The sequence below is a fragment of the Lepidochelys kempii genome, chromosome 20, assembly GCF_965140285.1.
Source record: "Lepidochelys kempii isolate rLepKem1 chromosome 20, rLepKem1.hap1, whole genome shotgun sequence".
Classification (NCBI taxonomy): domain Eukaryota; kingdom Metazoa; phylum Chordata; order Testudines; family Cheloniidae; genus Lepidochelys; species Lepidochelys kempii.
The window spans coordinates 2004866-2023163 of NC_136399.1; the positions used below are offsets into that span (position 1 = coordinate 2004866).

The window sequence follows — 18298 nt, forward strand, 5'->3', positions numbered from 1 at the left end:
GAGCCCCAGGACCAGTGACCCCAGAGCCCCCCAAGACCAGTGACTCCAGAGCCCCAGGACCAGTGACCCCAGAGCCCAGAGCCCCCCAAGACCAGTGACCCCAGAGCCCCAGGACCAGTGACCCCAGAGCCCAGGGCCCCCCAAGACCAGTGACTCCAGAGCCCCAGGACCAGTGACCCCAGAGCCCAGAGCCCCCCAAGACCAGTGACCCCAGAGCCCCAGGACCAGTGACCCCAGAGCCCAGGGCCCCCCAAGACCAGTGACTCCAGAGCCCCAGGACCAATGACTCCAGAGCCCCAGGACCAGTGACCCCAGGGGCCCCAGGACCAGTGACCCCAAAGCCCAGGGGTCCCCTGGACCAGTGACCCCCCCTGAGGCCGGCCCGCTGGCTCCGCACCAGGCTCCAGCCTCGGCACATCAGTGTTGAGGCCAGCTCCCAGCTTCGGCACTTTCCGGAACAAGCTCGGCTCTTTCCGCCAGGTCCGTGGCAGCAGCTTCGGCAATTTCCGGCTCAGCTCGGCTCCCCCCGCCCTGCCCTTGGCGTGAGCCGGCGAGAATAGGGGGTGGAGCCAGGTATCCTCTTGGACGCTGTTGGATTGGCCCTCGACCGCCTCTAGCCACGTCCCTCTCCTGGGCCGTCCTCGCTACCCGCATTGGCTCGAGCGCTCTGCTCGCCCATTGGCTGCGGCGCGCAGGAGGCTACGCGAGGGAGGCTCGCCTTGTCCTATTGGACGGTGGGACTGGGATCGGCCCCTCGCCGCTCCTTATTGGCCGGCGGGGCTCGGTGTCCCGTGCCGCCATTGGTTGGCCTCGCTGTCCACGCCCCGGGTTTCCGACTCTAACGTTCGCCATTGGCTGGGTGGCTCCGAGCCCTTTTCCCGTTGGTTGGTTGGGCTCGCTGACTCTCGCCGGGGTCGGTGCGGGGCCCCGCCCCCCCTTTCCCCGGTGCCTGGCAGCGGCGGCCTGAGGAGACGGTGAGGGGGGCGGCGGCGTCTGGCTCCCTGCGCGCGGCCAGGGCCCGGCGGGGGCTGAGGGGAGCAGCCGGGCCCGGGGGACGCGGGTGAGGGCGGGGGGAGGCGGAAGGAGGAGTCGGGGGGGGGCAATAAGGAGTAACGCCTGGGGGGGGGTTGGGGGATTTTGGGGGGGCAGGGGGCTGATGGAGGAGGGAGCGATGGGAGTGCGGCTGGGGGGAGCAGTGCGGGGGGTCTGGGAGGGTGAAAGGAGAGGGGATGGTGGGGGGGATGGGAGTGGGGCTGGGGGGAGCAGTGCGGGGGGTCTGGGAAGGTGAAAGGAGAGGGGATGGTGGGGGGGATGGGAGTGGGGCTGGGGGGAGCAGTGCGGGGGGTCTGGGAAGGTGAAAGGAGAGGGGATGGTGGGGGGGATGGGAGGGGGGCTGGGGAGAGCAGTGCGGGGGGTCTGGGAGGGTGAAAGGAGAGGGGATGGTGGGGGGGATGGGAGGGGGGCTGGGGAGAGCAGTGCGGGGGGTCTGGGAGGGTGAAAGGAGAGGGGATGGTGGGGGGGATGGGAGTGGGGCTGGGGGAGAGCAGTGCGGGGGATCTGGGAAGGTGAAAGGAGAGGGGATGGTGGGGGGGATGGGAGTGGGGCTGGGGGAGAGCATTGCGGGGGGTCTGGGAGGGTGAAAGGAGAGGGGATGGTGGGGGGGATGGGAGTGGGGCTGGGGGAGAGCAGTGCGGGGGGTCTGGGAGGGTGAAAGGAGAGGGGATGGTGGGGGGGATGGGAGTGGGGCTGGGGGAGAGCAGTGCGGGGGGTCTGGGAGGGTGAAAGGAGAGGGGATGGTGGGGGGCTGGGAGGGGGGCTGGGGGAGAGCATTGCGGGGGGTCTGGGAGGGTGAAAGGAGAGGGGATGGTGGGGGGGATGGGAGTGGGGCTGGGGGAGAGCAGTGCGGGGGGTCTGGGAAGGTGAAAGGAGAGGGGATGGGAGTGGGGCTGGGGGAGAGCAGTGCGGGGGGTCTGGGAGGGTGAAAGGAGAGGGGATGGTGGGGGGCTGGGAGGGGGGCTGGAGGCAGCAGTGCGAGGGGATCTGGGAAGGTGAAAGGAGAGGGGATGGTGGGGGGGATGGGAGTGGGGCTGGGGAGAGCAGTGCGGGGGGTCTGGGAGGGTGAAAGGAGAGGGGATGGTGGGGGGCTGGGGGAGAGCATTGCGGGGGGTCTGGGAGGGTGAAAGGAGAGGGGATGGTGGGGGGGATGGGAGTGGGGCTGGGGAGAGCAGTGCGGGGGGTCTGGGAAGGTGAAAGGAGAGGGGATGGTGGGGGGGATGGGAGTGGGGCTGGGGGAGAGCAGTGCGGGGGGTCTGGGAGGGTGAAAGGAGAGGGGATGGTGGGGGGGATGGGAGTGGGGCTGGGGGAGAGCATTGCGGGGGGTCTGGGAAGGTGAAAGGAGAGGGGATGGGAGTGGGGCTGGGGGAGAGCAGTGCGGGGGGTCTGGGAGGGTGAAAGGAGAGGGGATGGTGGGGGGGATGGGAGTGGGGCTGGGGGAGAGCATTGCGGGGGGTCTGGGAAGGTGAAAGGAGAGGGGATGGGAGTGGGGCTGGGGGAGAGCAGTGCGGGGGATCTGGGAAGGTGAAAGGAGAGGGGATGGTGGGGGGGATGGGAGTGGGGCTGGGGGAGAGCAGTGCGGGGGGTCTGGGAGGGTGAAAGGAGAGGGGATGGTGGGGGGCTGGGAGGGGGGCTGGAGGCAGCAGTGCGAGGGGATCTGGGAAGGTGAAAGGAGAGGGGATGGTGGGGGGGATGGGAGTGGGGCTGGGGGAGAGCAGTGCGGGGGGTCTGGGAGGGTGAAAGGAGAGGGGATGGTGGGGGGGATGGGAGTGGGGCTGGGAGAGAGCAGTGCGGGGGGTCTGGGAAGGTGAAAGGAGAGGGGATGGTGGGGGGGATGGGAGTGGGGCTGGGGGAGAGCATTGCGGGGGGTCTGGGAGGGTGAAAGGAGAGGGGATGGTGGGGGGCTGGGAGGGGGGCTGGAGGCAGCAGTGCGGGGGGATCTGGGAAGGTGAAAGGAGAGGGGATGGGAGTGGGCTGGGGGAGAGTCTGGGGGTGGGTGTGGGAGTCTGGTGATAGAACAGTGAGAAGAGGTGGGGGACATGGAGGACAGCAGAGCGAGGAGTTGGGGAGAACGGCTGAACGGGGTTATGAGGGAAATGTACAATGGCAGGTGGGCAAACATCAAAGGGGAGACTAAGGTCACGGGTGTTAACTGTTCAAGTGGGAAAGGACTGCTGAGGGCATTAATAGGTGTGATTTATACTGTACACTGTGCACATCCACAGCCAAGTGTCCTGCTGCTCTCACCATCTTCCCCTTACCCCCTGCGTCTGTCTGTTACACCCACTTGTTACAGCCTAGCCTTTAAGCCCTTTGGGGGTAGGGACGGTGTCTTGTGTTTATATGACAACCACTTCAATGGGGGCTTGATCCCCATTGGGGCCTGCAGGCGTTACTATTGTACAAATAACAAATGATGACTGGGAATGAGACAGCAGGAATATGTCTGATGAAAGGCAGGTAACACTGCGAGGAGAAAAATGGGCCGGATGGTGCTTGGAAACAGCAGGTTTTTGGCATGGTTTCCCTGACTATTCAAACCATTTAACATGTAACATTTAATAAAGAATCTGTTGAGCAGCTGTGTGTGTGTGTGGGGGGGAAATATTTTACAGGCTGGTTCAGTAACTTTTAGCACTGGCTGTAAAACATTTCAGTTTTGGTTGAAAACTTCAACAAAATCAAAATGTTTTTGTTTTTTTCTAAATTTACAGCTTAAAAAATGAAGTTTCCAGTTTTCTGATGAAAAGTAATTGTCGGAAAACAGAAAACTCTTTTTTTCCAATAAAAAATGTTTTTTCAAGGAAATCATACTTTCCATTAACATTTTTGTTTAGTCAAAAACTCAATTTTGATTGAAAACATATGACACAGTCCACATAGAAGTAATACACATCGGTCAGCTAATTTGCCCTGCATCACAAATGTACAGCAGTAGTGGTGGTTGTTGGTGCCACTGTAGTTAAGGGTTTGCCAGCATATACCTCTGTTTTGAGGGAGAGTTGACTTGCATGGTGAACTGTAGATTACTTTTCAAGTGGCTTTCAATTCTTTTATGATCTTGCTGAACAACTGCAGTATAGTCCCTAAGCGAAAGCGGCTGATTAGTTTCAAGACAAAGGAAGAGGTGACCTGCAAAGAGTGGGGATAGAGACTTGTGTTTTATAAATTTGTTATTAATACAAAGAAGGTGTGAGGTTTTAAAAAATCTGCTTGTTTTTAAGTTTAAAATATCAAGTCCTGTCTGTTGGATGACTCATTGATAGACTTGGACCACTCAAACTGACATCACAGGAGCCAGGAGAGTGAAAGTTGAGCAACTGAGAGAAAGGAACTTTCAGTGGGACTTCTTAAAATCATCATTCGTTTGTTGTTAACCCCTATTTAATTTAGGATATCTTAAAGATTCAACACCTTTGCCCCTTCAGTTAAGGTAGGAGATCTAACAGCATATATTTTCTGAGACTTCCAGTAAGTCCTCTTCGGATGTCTTCCATGAATTTTTTTCTTTTGATGCTATCTGAACTTTAAAAAGAAATCTTTTACAGATTATGTTGAAAGAATAGCCAAAAAGACACCAGCTCGTTTAAAAAAAAATTCCTTCTATAGGTCACCGTGGAACAAAAGTCTTATTTTTGTGTCTTTCAAACCCAGAAAGCTATTTGAAAGTAATCGTGGTGGTTTAACAACAAACAAAAGAGAGGTTTCAGAGTAACAGCCGTGTTAGTCTGTATTCGCAAAAAGAACAGGAGGACTTGGGGCACCTTAGAGACTAACCAATTTATTTGAGCGTGAGCTTTCATGAGCTACAGCTCACTTCATCGGATGCATGCAGTGGAAACAAAAGAGAGAAACTTGTGTGTGTATCTATATGAACAAGCTGCATCTAAAGAGCAAACAGCTCATATCCATTATTACTTCTTGCGGGACAGTCTTGAAGTTTATTTAATGTTTGCGAAGTGCTTTGAGATCTCTAATGGAGTTTTCTAGAATGAAGAGGTAAAAAATGTTTGCAATAGGGAAGTAAGAATTTTGATAAGGCGATGGTGGTGGCAGGGCACTTAGGCATGGCCTGGAACACCTGACGGAGTATTCACACAGCTGCAGTCCAAAGTATGCCTTAAAGCTTCACAGCTGGTTGTAAGAGACACTAAAATACCATCAGGACAAGAATATCTATCTCTTTCCTTCCCCCTACATTTTCTACCAGGGATCTGGAGACAGGGACTTTTGCTGGTCTCTGCTCCCTTTACTCAACTCCTCATCTATTCTTGTCTGCTCGTCGCACATGAGTATGCAGTGTCTTTGTCTCCTCTGGTTTGGCCATCAGATCAGGCCCATCCAGCATGGCTGCTAGCGCATGAGAGGTTCTCTTTCTGTACAGGGCCTGATTACACTGGCTGTGTGGCACACATACCTCCCTCAGGACCAAAGAGCTTTGAATGAAACAGTTGAAGACCAGAGTAATACCCAGCACTTTACACCAATACAAACACTTTGCACCAGATGTGAATTATCCCCACATTACAGTAGGCGCATGGAAGTGAAGTGACTTTCCCAAGGCCACATAGCACATTAGGGATTAGACTTTGGGAGTTCTTGCTTCCAGTTCTGTGACTAGTCACTAGACTACAGCAATTTTTTTAAATATTGAAAGTCTTATAAGAACAATCCTACATTGGATGGTATCCATTCGCTATACAGTTGTGTAAAACACAGTATAATCTGGCATTAACTAATGCAGTCCATTGGTGGGTGGTGGTGTGGTCTGAAATTTGTGGAAAAGTGAAAAGGTTGCCTTTTGCTTTTTACCTTTGCATACTGCATCTACATGTGTACACATGTTGTGTGTCTGTGCAACAAATAATCAGCGTGGTCTGAGCAGTGTTTGCATTTCCACTTCTCTAAGGTGCAAGACCACGTAAAACTAGATTGTAAGAGGTATGTATGTTCTAGAATATCTAATGCTTAGCTTGTGTTCTTCGTAATGCATTCATTGAAAGAACAATACAGGTGTGGATTTAAGGAGACCATAGATAGTGACATCTCTGTATTTAAATATTCAGTTCATTCTTGTACAGAATAATTAACTGGTTAGAGCAAGATATGTTCAATGTGGAAAAATCCTGAATAGAAGTTTGAATGGGATAGTAGGAAATTAATGTTTGTAAGGAATAAAAAGTTTTTTTTTTACACAAAATGATTTTGCTATCCTCTCCTAGAAATAGCAAAGGGTTAGTCTGGGGCAGGGGGGAAAAAGGCTGCTTTATGCAAACAGCGATTCCCCTGGGGCCATTGATATTGGAGACACTTTCAGACCTGTGCTCAGAAAACCAAGGAGGCCAGAGTGCATAAAAATTCCCCTCTACCTCTGCCCTCCTCCTCATATCAAGTTGTTAATAGCACTGTGTATTAAATGTGCCTTTTTTCTCTGATAAGATTCTGGAATCTGATCGTATAGATTCAAAAATCAGTTCCTGTCATGCTTCTCTGAAAGCTTGTACCACTGTATGGCATATTCATGGGTGCTGAAACTGGGGGCCCTGCTGCACCCCTGGCTTGAAGCGGTTTCCATCATAAGTAGGGTTTACAGCTTAGTTCAGTGGCTCTCAGTATCTCCACTATAAAAATTGTTCCAGCACCCCTGGGCATATTCTGCTCCTTCTTCTGACAGAAGATACCAAAGCCAACCTGCTATTATCAAAACATTGAGCACATTCAGTTTAGTCTGTGATGGTGTTATACCAATAAAATAAAAACCAGCAGGATCTTATTAAAGGGGAAAAGGCAAAATGCCACATTTATTGTGAATACAGAAAGAATCATAGTAAGCAGTTAGTTATAGCTATAACATTCCATTCAATCTCATATTTATTCTCACACACACACGTTCTGCAAGGTTGTTATAGTTACCAGCCTTAGAGTTGCTCATGCCAAGCCACTGGCTAGGTGGCCTGGACATGAGGGGGGAGCAGGGTCTTGTCAGATGCTCATCTGATGCTCCTGGAAGTTGGTTTGCAGAATCAGACCCCAAAGTTCTCACTTTCTAGAGTCCATTTTTATAGGAATTTCTTCCTATGCCAGTCAATGGAATTGCTTCATCATACTGTTGCTGAATCAATCAGCGGATGGCACATTCCTGACGGCTCCGTGCTGCCAGATGTGATCTTGTCCTTTGGGTCTCCCATCCTTGAGGCTGTTGGGTGGATTCCAGTATGCCCTCCAGGGGTCCTCTGGTTATTTCCACTTGACGCCTTCTTCAGCTGATGGACACTGGATTCTTAGGCTGGTACCTCCCTGATCATTCAGTTGTTATCCACACCAAGCATCCATCCACATACATCCTCTATCTCTATTTTAATTACAATTGTTAACAAAGCGAGATGAATACAACAAAAGGGCGGGGAGTCTCTGGGTGCTGTTTCTGTTGTTACAGAGTATTACTTTGAGAACAGACTCTGTCTTAGAATGTAATACTAAAATTAGCAGCTTGCAAGTTTCACACATAGTGGGAGAGAAACAGTACCAAAAACCAAGAGACCTCTTAATTAGTAATACCCTGGAATTTAAACTATGGGGAATCAAACTCATTTGTGATTTTAATACAGAACTTCTTTAATATGATCCAGCAATGGGGGCCATCTGGGCTCACTAGCCTGTGAACCAGGTTTAAATCTCTTCTGGAGCAGAAAAGCTAAGTCTTCGAAGAGGAGTGATGGAGGCCTGTGTCAAGCTTTAATGATGCTGGCAGTTGGAATTCTATGGCTTTTTTGGCTTTTGCTTAAAGAGGAAGTGTCAGAGATCCAGTGCAGGCCAACAGATAAAGTGATGCTCTCAGCTGGGAGGCAGGCTTTTTTGTGGGGACACAGCAAAAAAGAAAACTTTAAGGTTTTTTTGTAAGTATTCTTAATTATTCTTGGTATTCCTACCCCTAGCAGGTATATGAAACCTGTTACTGCTCTAAGTAGTCTTTGTGGTAAGACAAAATACGATACTTTGGATTCCTAGGTTAATTTGGGGACACTTTTAGTACATGGTACTTAACTGACCTTTAATCCAGTGTCCATGTGTTTGTGTTACAAAGGCAGGGTGCATAATATTTTGGATAAACATCTTTGTGTTTTGAGTCCTCTGCTGATTGTAGCCACCCTGGTATCTTGGAAATAGTTTCTTTTTGTGAATGATTATAAATTACAAATTCAAAGATTTATTCTAGTGAAATGGTATTGTGTGTAGAATCACAAAGACTTCCATGTGCTCGATCAACAAGATTAAAATAGCTTGGTAAGGGACTACTTTACTCAAGAGCCAATTAGCCAGATGCTACTGTATAGCACGAATTATGTTGTTTAAGCTCAAGAGGGGGGGGAAAAACCAAACAAACCACTACTTGCTTGAAATCCTAGCATGAAAATGGTAAAAACCCTTCTAAGTAGCAGACTTGTCCTTTAGGCTTTAGGATAGCAGAAGCAACTTTTGTAGCTTATTTAATAGATAACCCACGCAAAGCTTTCACCAGATAGTTTAAATATTGACTAATTATCAATCCTAGTATCATGGTATTCTTGAAAGAGACTATGGATGAGTATATTTTTTTAAGTTTGTACTTCCTACAATAAAGGCATAAAGAAGCTTGAAAATATATCCCTGCTCATCTTGTTGTTCCATTTGGAAAACGTGGTTTTTTTAATTCTAAATTTCAAGCTACTTTAGAAACACTAATTTCTTTCTTTTTCGCATCCTATTTTATGTAATCAGCTAAGTGACTGCACAGCTTTGGGAATAGCTTCATTGCTGCAGAGCCAGAAAAAGAAGCAAAAAGTATTGTGTGTTTTTTTCCTTTGTAGGTCCTACATAATCTGTGGATTTAAATTTAATAATGGAGTAATTTAAAATCCAACAAATCAGATCTTAATTTATTTTTTAAGTTGTTTCTTACTGGCTTTAAAAGTTAATATTTGTTTTTATACAGATTTTATTGACATATACTATACCTAATGTCTTAGATGTTGGGATATCTTTTCTGACTAAATACACTATCCTTTGCAATTTTTTTTTAACTTCTACTACCTTTGGTTATTTTACCAGTCTTGGAATTTAAAGAGATGCTTCCACTTTGTTTTTAAAAACAAAAGTGATTTATCTAAGCCTTTCATCTAACTACCATGGTGCAATTTCCCTGCTGGTCAGTTATTTACAAGGCATCTGGTTGTGAATGTTGCACAACTTTTTGAAACTGAATATTAACACAAGCGGAAGTGGCTTCTGATCGTCCAAGTTATGTTTCCACCGTGGCAGTTTCATTTGATAATGTACTATTGATTCCATCCTCGAGAATATAATGGCCAGCCATTTAATGCTTATCGGATTTATCAATGTCTATATTCCTTTGAACCGTTACTAGAGTATCATTATATGATATTGTCAGGCTTGGTAAAGAATAACTTATAATTGCTGGTAAATGCCTTTGTTTTTTCCAAGACTTAATTACTACAATTATTTTTATTTTCTCTTTGAAATGAAGACATAACTTACCTCACAGTTGGAGAGGATTACCTTTTGCAAAGCCCCCACGCCCCGACCCTGCTCCCTGGCAGGAGCTCCAGGCGGGTGGGACCAGGCAAGTCCCTGCACCTCAACCCCACTTCCCAGCAGGAGCGCCGGGTGGGCAGAGTGGGGCAAGTCCCAGTACCCTGACCCAGCTCTCCTGCAGGAGCTTTGGGGGCAGGGGGGCATGGAGGGGACTGCAGGCAGAAGGTGTGGTGGGGGGCTCCCATTTGCTTTTGCCCAGGTCCCCATAACCCCCTGATTTGCCTCTGTTCTGGTGTTCTAGATAAAATGTTGCTTCTGTATTTAAAATTGCCTGTGTACTTTCACACACTACTCTGAATCACAGAAGCTGTTTTGTTTTCTAAAAAATAAATGTTGCATAAGACCTTACATTATAGTTATGTTCCTGAAAGATCCTACAAAAATAGACTTCTGAGTACTAGTTCTGTGATCACAAGTGTGTACATATATCACGTTCCTTCTCCTGAGCAGGCATTATCTTGAAATCCACAGCAATTCAGTTCCTGCATTTCCAGCAGCAGGATCCTTGTATCATTTACAGTGTACTGCCTGTTCACAGCCAGGGAGCAGACAGGAGGGTGGGGAAATGAAACTTACACGTACTCGTATGATCCAGAGCACATCTGTTTTGAACATTGAGAGTGTTTCTACAAGCAATAATTTTCCTAAGTAAGAAAAAGTTGAGCTGGTTCCCTTGTTCTATGTAAATATTGAAGATTTAGTCCTTCACTACATTTCCTGGCTTTTGTGGGGATCTCATTTTGTTTTCTGAATTTCATTTGACACACACCAAGTTTAATGGGTCGGGTGTGGCTTCAGGCAACAAAAACCTAACCAATTGCGTTATTTAATTCCAAGAGCTGAAGGCAGCGAGACAGGAGTTTGTATTCCTTCCTTCCTTCCAAGAGCTTTGCTGACAGGTAAAAGGGCTCTCTTATGCATGCAGCTTTCAAAATACCCTGAGCCTTTATTGTATTCTAGCAGCTTCCTCTGTATCTCGGAGCTTATGTCTCGTGTTGTAAAAAGTACATTTGGGTTCTGTGACTAGAAGTAAAAAGGGTTTTGAACACTTGTATAGTCTAGCTTGTAAAGTTTTAGTTATAGCAAATACTTCATTTATAAATTGAATACCTTTGTATAAGCACCTGTGTTGTAGGAATAACGTTCAGTTGGCCAGTGTTACTCGTTTCTTGTATTATGTTAGTGTTGCTCTGTTCTCTAGATGTGTAAACCATATCCCAGGAATGTCTTTAGCATACATGCCTAAGCAGGGGTTTACTGTCAGCTCCTCACTGAGTTTTTACATTTCCTTCTGAATGTGGCTGTAAGGTTTTAGTGGGGCCAGCTGGCTCAGCAGAGTTGTGCCCATTTACGGTAGCAGAGAATTCCTTATTATTCTCTTTTTTTTTGTACTTTGTTCTTTGTTTCGCCTGTCACGCCTGACTGTGGTGACCGCTGTCAAGGCTCTTGGACTAATTAATGGGAGCAAGTACAATAACGTAGGTGACCTCTTCAGTTCTTCAATTTAAAAACAATGCAATGCAGAGAGAGAACTATTCCTGCTTTAGTCAGTTGCTGTCCTGTTCTTTGCTGAAATAAACCAACAGAACCTATGGGTGTGGTGAGAGAAAAACCAAAGCAATGTTGTGCCTTGCTCAAATTGAATGTGCTAACACTACTTTATCTCCATGCTAGTATCCGTTTAGACAGCTGTTTTTATAATGGGTTATAAATTGGCCCTAATGCTTTTGTGCTTCAATAAAATTGTCTTGTAAAGGCTACACTAACTCTGAATTCCAGTACTGCAAGATTGCTGAAACGCAAGGCAAAGTCTTTAGAGACCTTGCTGCTTTGTGTTTAGATTTATTTATTTTTTAACTGGTAGTTTTACAGTGCCCTCTAAGCAACATAAATTTTATTTTTAAAAAGCATTGCCCAGAAGAGCCCAGTACCCTATGAGAATTCCTGTAATACAGCGGGAGTTTTCTAACTTAATTCCTTTCTTGGTTTTTTGGTTTTTTTTTTTTTTTTTTTTACTTTCAGAATCTGTGAAAAGGACAATGTGAGCTGCTACCTTCGGGCATCCTGATAAGTTGGTGTTGAGAGGAAGGAGCCTAGAGTGCTTTGCTGTTCAGTCAGCAGGTTTCTCTAGCTCCCATTTGCCATCCCCGCCAGATATTTGCCATTCCCGTTTGATACGAGACAACGTGTGACTTGCAGCTGTCAGCCACATCATTCAAGGGAGAGAACTATTTTCCCCCCTCATATAATTAATTGATCATAAAAACAAATACGCAGGGATGTCTAAGAAACAAAATCAGAAAGGTAAGATTACATGTGAATGAGGTGTGCTTGGCCGGATCATGCATCAGTTAATATGGTTATTGGTTCTGAAGTGATCAGTTTGGAAAAACTTTGACAGCTTTGGAGGATAATTGCTCTCCCCCTCCCCTTCCAAATTTGATAACATAACTTGTCAGCTTGTCCCCACTATTTCAGTGTACTCCATATAGTTAATGCTTTTGTCTTGCTTCCATTAACACTTCAGTTGTTCATCCAGATAGCATCTGATTCCAGGCCATTCCAGTGCAGCATGAACGTTGCACTGTATTTGCAATCAGCCTGTATGGAAATAAGATCAGAGAATTGGATTGATAGTTGTGATCTTCTAGAACCAAAATAATCTCTCGTGGGGACACTGTTTCGCTGTTGCATGTGTGAGTTTGAATAGATGTCCATATCACGCAATGGACTTGATGAAGTTATGGGCATTCTGTGGTCCATTAGTATTTTGTATGATCATTCTTTCACTCCAGAAGTGATGACCAAGTTTGCTTCCTTTCAGAAGTGGTGTGGTGGTGTCTTTGTCACGCGCTCTGTGTGCAGTTAAAATACTCGTGAAGAATGACTATACATGCATAGTAACATCTCAGAGTTAAAGGGATACTGTCAAGTTGGAATCTAGTCCTTTTAAAAAATATATATTAAAATTCATCTCAGGTACTACACCTGCCTCCAAGTAGTCCTGACAGTTTTTGTCTTTAAAATTGCTGCCCTATTTTTTTGAAATGTTTCTCTTTTCTTGCTCTGTGAAAGACAACAGGGAAATGGTGGGACTGACTAGCTACAGCATGCTGTCAAATGCACAAAGTAAACAAGCTGAAATCCTAGAGGAACATAACTTTGTCTCTAATCTGTTTCAGTCGTAACAATCTTAGGCCCTGATCCTGCAGTGGGATGGACACAGGCAAACCTCTGTGTCTGCATAAAGGAAATGGAGTTCCGTGCAATTGCAGGGTCCATTGCACACAGAACATTGCAGAAACAGGGTCTTAGGGTTACAAGTGAAGATGTTTGGACAGAGGTCTGATTTTTATTTTTATTTTTTAAGTTGAATGACCCTTCTAATATTTCTGCTGTTTTTTCCAGCTTCTTGCATAAGTGTTTAGACCAAATTTTAGACAAAAGTTTTTGTCCATGTTGGAGCTAACAAAAGCTTCTGGGTTGATGACAGGATGAACTGATGTCCTCTCTCCAAAGAAGGGGCAGTGACTGTGCAGTTTCCTCATACTGCCGTTGTAAGACACTCTTCCCCTTGCCCTAGGGATCACTTCTGGGAGTGGGAAAGTAGGTTGGTCTCCATGCCAAAATTCAGAGACTAGGCTAGATGGCCTAAGTTTGTGTGGGTTTTTCGTGAGCCTACTATTTATAATTCTACCCGGATTCGGTCATCAGCTGGAATTTTAAACAAGGGCACCACTTGTGATTGTGGATTGAGGCTGTGGGCACCTACCCACTCGGAACCAGTTTGAAACCGCCTAGTTGTTTTATAGACATTGAACAGATGCCAGATGATGTGTGAGGCCACCTTTTGGTCACCAATTCCCTGAACTGGATTCAAACCAGAGACCATTTAAATATGAAGTCTTTGACGTGGGATCCAAAAGTACACTAAACATATGGACATTTCATCACTGTAGAGTAACCAACTGTACTTAAAAGACTTGCTCCCTGGCTGTGGCCCTCAAAGGTTATGGTTTGGTCTTTGAGATTCTGGCTTAATACCAAGCTTGATCCTACATCAGAGTTTCCCATCCTGGCTGGATGCTCCTTGTTGCCAGCTGTTAGAGTGCAATGACAGATGTGGTCCACCCTATGAAAAAGTTTGACAACTTCTGACTTAGGCTTAAATGTTAGTTCTAGAGTATATGATTTCTCCAGGGTGTTTTAAATGCTAATACCACCTTAATTATGGTCACATTAGTAGGCTCTGCTGTAATGTCTGGAAATAGATACCATAACAGAATAGTTTATACTAGTGAGTGACATCTCATTTGCAATGATTAGCACACTTGCCATCCTGCGATGGTATAGGTTTTTATTCCTGTAACCGGATTTGTTTGTATCCCGGAGAACAAAGGTCAGTGGAGAAATAAATGACTAACAGGCGCATGGTAAAGTCGGCGCTAATTTATGAAGATGTTAAAATCAGTTGGTGATAAGCTGGTGTGTTTTTGTTTTTTATATTTTAATGGATTTTTATACCATTCCCACAATTTATGGACAAGTGAACTCCTGCTCGTCTTCATTTGAGTGTATTATTGCAAAATAATAGTGCCAAAGAATTTTTACTTAGGGAAATGAAGCTTTTATTCGATCTCTGAACCTACCTGGTTTTCGGATTAATTTACTGTTTTGCCTGAGCTGCCAATCTTAAACAAACAAAAAATTGGCAAAATTGGGTACCTGATTTATCCCTGACAAAGAAAATAAATATTAGCTTTATCATGGTGGTTGAAACCAATATTTGTTTTAATTAAAGCTCTGCTCCTACAAATGCTTATGCAAGTACTTAATTTTGATCTTCTTGGGACTACTGTTCCCTATTAAATCTTTCTTTGAGAAAATCTCTTTCGTGTACGTTATGAGGTTTGTTTGCTCTTTGTATCTCAAATGAATATTTATGAACAGAATCATACTGTGACCCCCACCACCATCCTGCTTCCTTACCGAGTCCAGATAAAAGTCTTTCTGGTGTGTTGGGCAACCTTCCTTGGGCACAACAGTCACATAATACTTAATCTAGCATCCAGCTGTGCCTAGATTAGCTATGAACCGAATGAAGTAGCTTTACAGTCTACACAAGCACTTTTTGGCCTGTCAGTTGTATCTGCCGCGCTGAACGACACTAAAATAGGGTTTTGTTGCCTATGTTTGTCACGGCTTTTGCACAACCTGTAGCACCCTATAATAGCCACAAAATGTACATGAGTGCATTTCGTTCACAGACCACGGAAATATGCCAATAGTCATCTGGTTTCGTTTCACCCCCAGCTGTCCACACTTGATATTCTCACATCCTGTGTCCCAAAGTATACCAGTTACCTCTAGCAAACTGATATTGCCTTGGGCGCTGCTGGAGCTATTTGGCCTGGAGAGGTATTCAGTATGTACATATAGGGTCGTTTAGAATAACAGGTATGTTGTTAGGTCCATTTCTTCTTTTGAATTAGCCATCATCTTTTTTGCTTACACACTTTGACTCCTCATTGTAACTATTTAAGTAGCTTTGTTCCAGATAATAACTATTCCTGGTGGAAATAAACTTCCTCCTTTCTTCCTTTTCTCTCTAGTCCTTGCTTTCCTTGTTCTTGTGTCTATCTTATGCCTGTCCTCTTTATTGTAGAAGATACACTGCCGGGGTAATTGTTAATTATTGAGACTTTTGGTGGATGGATTGGTAGACAGTTTTATAGTTAAGGCTGTAATAAGATTGCGATTATAAGCTTTGTAGATACTCTTCAGACTTTCTTTAAAAGAAATCCTTGTGATTTGAATCTTAGTAAATTTTCTGAACAGGCGAAGGAAATTGGTCAAGGAATTTTGGGTTTACAGCTAATCTTTCTCAAACCTTTTGCGAACTGTATTGTTTTGGAGAGAAGGTAGTTATAACTCAAATTGCTTGAACAACAGAACTTCAAAATATTGTTACATAAACGTTGAAGAACTTTGGGTAACACTTTCAAAAATGCCTAATGCCCATCTTTAAAAGTGACTTAGGCACTGAAGAGCCAAAGTGCCAATAACTTTCAGTGCGATTTAGACCAAGTGCCTTAGTCACTTTTGAACATCAGATGTAGGCTCCTTAAGGCACTTACGCCCTTTTGACAAATTTACCTCTTATCTCTGAAACATCCTGTCAGTTTTCTAAGTATTTGTTTTGACTTGACTTGTCTGCTGCTGTAGAATCGTTTTATCAATAAACATTTTAATGTGAGTGGATTTCACAATGAAAGCTTTTTACCTGAAGAAAGGAGTTCTTGTTCTCCAATGATTTTCCTGGGAACTTTTACATTGAAATGGTCTTCTGCTGGAAGGATCTGGTCCTTAAGTCAGGATTTATCTATAGAAGGACTCTGAGAGAGGTTAGCATTCTTGGGGAACATTACTGCATAGGATAATCTTGGATAACTTTAAAATGCTGTATTGAAATGATAGACGTTCAGGGGCTGAAATACTGAGTCATGAATGATTTGACTACTAAATTTCACTGGTAGCAACAACACCGTACTATTAAACTGATGAACAGACTTGAAGAGAAAAATGCATCTGGAGATAGCAGAGGGGAATTAACCTAGCGAGATAGGGAGCGTGCCTGAGAAATGAATAAGGGAGAATTGGAAAGGGGCAAGGAAAGCAGTTATCTGTGAGAAACTTTAATTGTGGGGGCCTGCAGGTCCCTTACTGAATGTGGGAAGCCTGCTTCATTTGCCTATATGAGGAGCCCCCACTGGGTTTGTAGCAGGAGGTCATGTGGAGAGCCTACAGAGGAGTATTGGGGACACACCACGTACCTGGAACATACATGTGGACAGCAAGCAGGGATACAGGGTCAGAGTCAATAGAGATGTTTGAACCTGGACTGAAATTTTCAATTAGATCTTTAATTGTTTTGTTTTGTAGCCCTAACTTAGTCAACCCAGATTTTAACTGCTTTGTTTAAAAAACAAAATACCTGGCTAGTGAGGGAATATTTTTATTCTTGGATATTTTGATGTATCTTTTCCCTCAAAAAAAACACCTCTGCTTTATAACAAAGCCTCAGTGAGAACTATTGAAAGATTTGTAAGAGGGGCTGTAACTATTTTTAATAACGCAGCAGTTTTGAAACCACATCATGGGTCCATCTGTTTCTCCTAATTGAAGCATCAGAGAGTAGAATTTTCCTCTGAACTACTCAGAAGGGTATTTTTAAAATCTTTTGAAAGTTTGCATGCAAAGTATTGGTGCATATTCACTTTGTATCTTTTGCATAATGCTGTATTGACTGTAACTTCTTACTGAAAGATCAGTACTGCCAAGAAACCACTGCACTGGAATGCAGTCCTAGAATCTCCATTTGAAATGTAGCTTCTTGAGTCCAGCTGTAGGACTGTATCTCGGTTACACCGCATGCTTCATTTAAACTTGTGACTAACTTATTCCCTGTGGAGCTGCTTGGTGAGTCAAAGGGGAGGCTCTCAGGGGCGCTAACTGGCGGAGTGAATACTCTGGGTAGTTCGGTGGTGCTGCTGATTCATCGCTGCCCGCAATAATAGCAAAAAGAAAAGGAGTACTTGTGGCACCTTAGAGACTAACCTGATCAACATCCTCTACAGCAAACAGGGAAAGATTAAGAATGAGCTCTCAAAAATGGATACTCTCATAAAAAACCAACCTTCCACACAAACTTCCTCGTGGCTGGATTTTACTAAAACTAGAAAAGCCATTTACAACGCACACTTTGCTTCTCTACAAAAGAAAAAGGACACTAAACTTTCTTGGTTAGCCTCTAAGGTGCCACAAGTACTCCTTTTCTTTTTGCGAATACAGACTAACACGGCTGTTACTCTGAAACCCACAATAATAACGTCACTACTTGTGTTGCCGAGCTCTTTCCTTCACCTTCGTTTCCCAGCTGGCCCCCACTAATGCACGGCGCTCTGCTCTTTCCTGTGGGACGCCGCTGCTCGGCATGCGAGCCAAGGGCGGATGTGTCAGAAAAGCTGCCGCTCTCTGGGCAGAGTTCAAAGTTTTTGCAGGAAATGGATAATCAGATTATGGGGGACTCCTATTAATTTTCTTTTGGTGACCTTCATTAGCAATATTTTTCAATTTATAAATCAAGACCACCTTTTAAACTGTCCATCCTGCGAATTTGAACGTGTGATCCGAATAATTCAGCAGAGTTCTTTCTGCCTCTGACATAGGCAGTAGATTCTGCAGCTCAGAACTTTGCTGGTAGCTTTGTTGATAATGCACAAGGGATAAAAGTTTCCAACGTGCTCCTCTGTCATTGACAGGAGTAAAAACTTGGCTTGTAAGTAAAGTCAACAGATTTGACATGAAGAGATGCTGCACAGAGAGGAAAGGTGGAGTAAGAAGTTGCTGGATTTTTTTATACCATTACACTTTGTGTATTGGAGTATTAACAGCCTTGTCTTTAGAAAAGTAGCTGGAAATGTGCAGTTGTAATTTAATTTGCTGTCATTTTCCAGGTTTCAGAGGAACAGCCGTGTTAGTCTGTATTCGCAAAAAGAAAAGGAGTCTCTAAGGTGCCACAAGTACTCCTTTTCTTTTTGTCATTTTCCAGATGCAGATGGGAACTACATGGGGTGAAGTGAAAATTCTGCTG

General features: G+C 45.0%; 1 protein-coding gene across 4 annotated transcripts in view; it reads left to right on the top strand.

The window, feature by feature from the left end:
* Positions 1 to 874: 874 nt before the first annotated feature.
* The window catches only part of SPATS2 (spermatogenesis associated serine rich 2), a 48273-nt gene continuing 30849 nt past the window's right edge, over positions 875 to 18298 (top strand). The window contains exons 1-2 of one of the 4 annotated variants that reach the window (XM_078849503.1): positions 896 to 974; positions 11668 to 11949. In XM_078849503.1, the coding sequence (XP_078705629.1) occupies positions 11925 to 11949 (25 nt within the window). In that variant the 5' untranslated portion in view covers positions 896 to 974; positions 11668 to 11924. Of the gene's footprint in view, positions 975 to 10379; positions 10545 to 11667; positions 11950 to 18298 lie in introns of those variants that run through there. The other 3 variants (XM_078849502.1, XM_078849504.1, XM_078849505.1) reach the window with 3 other exon arrangements.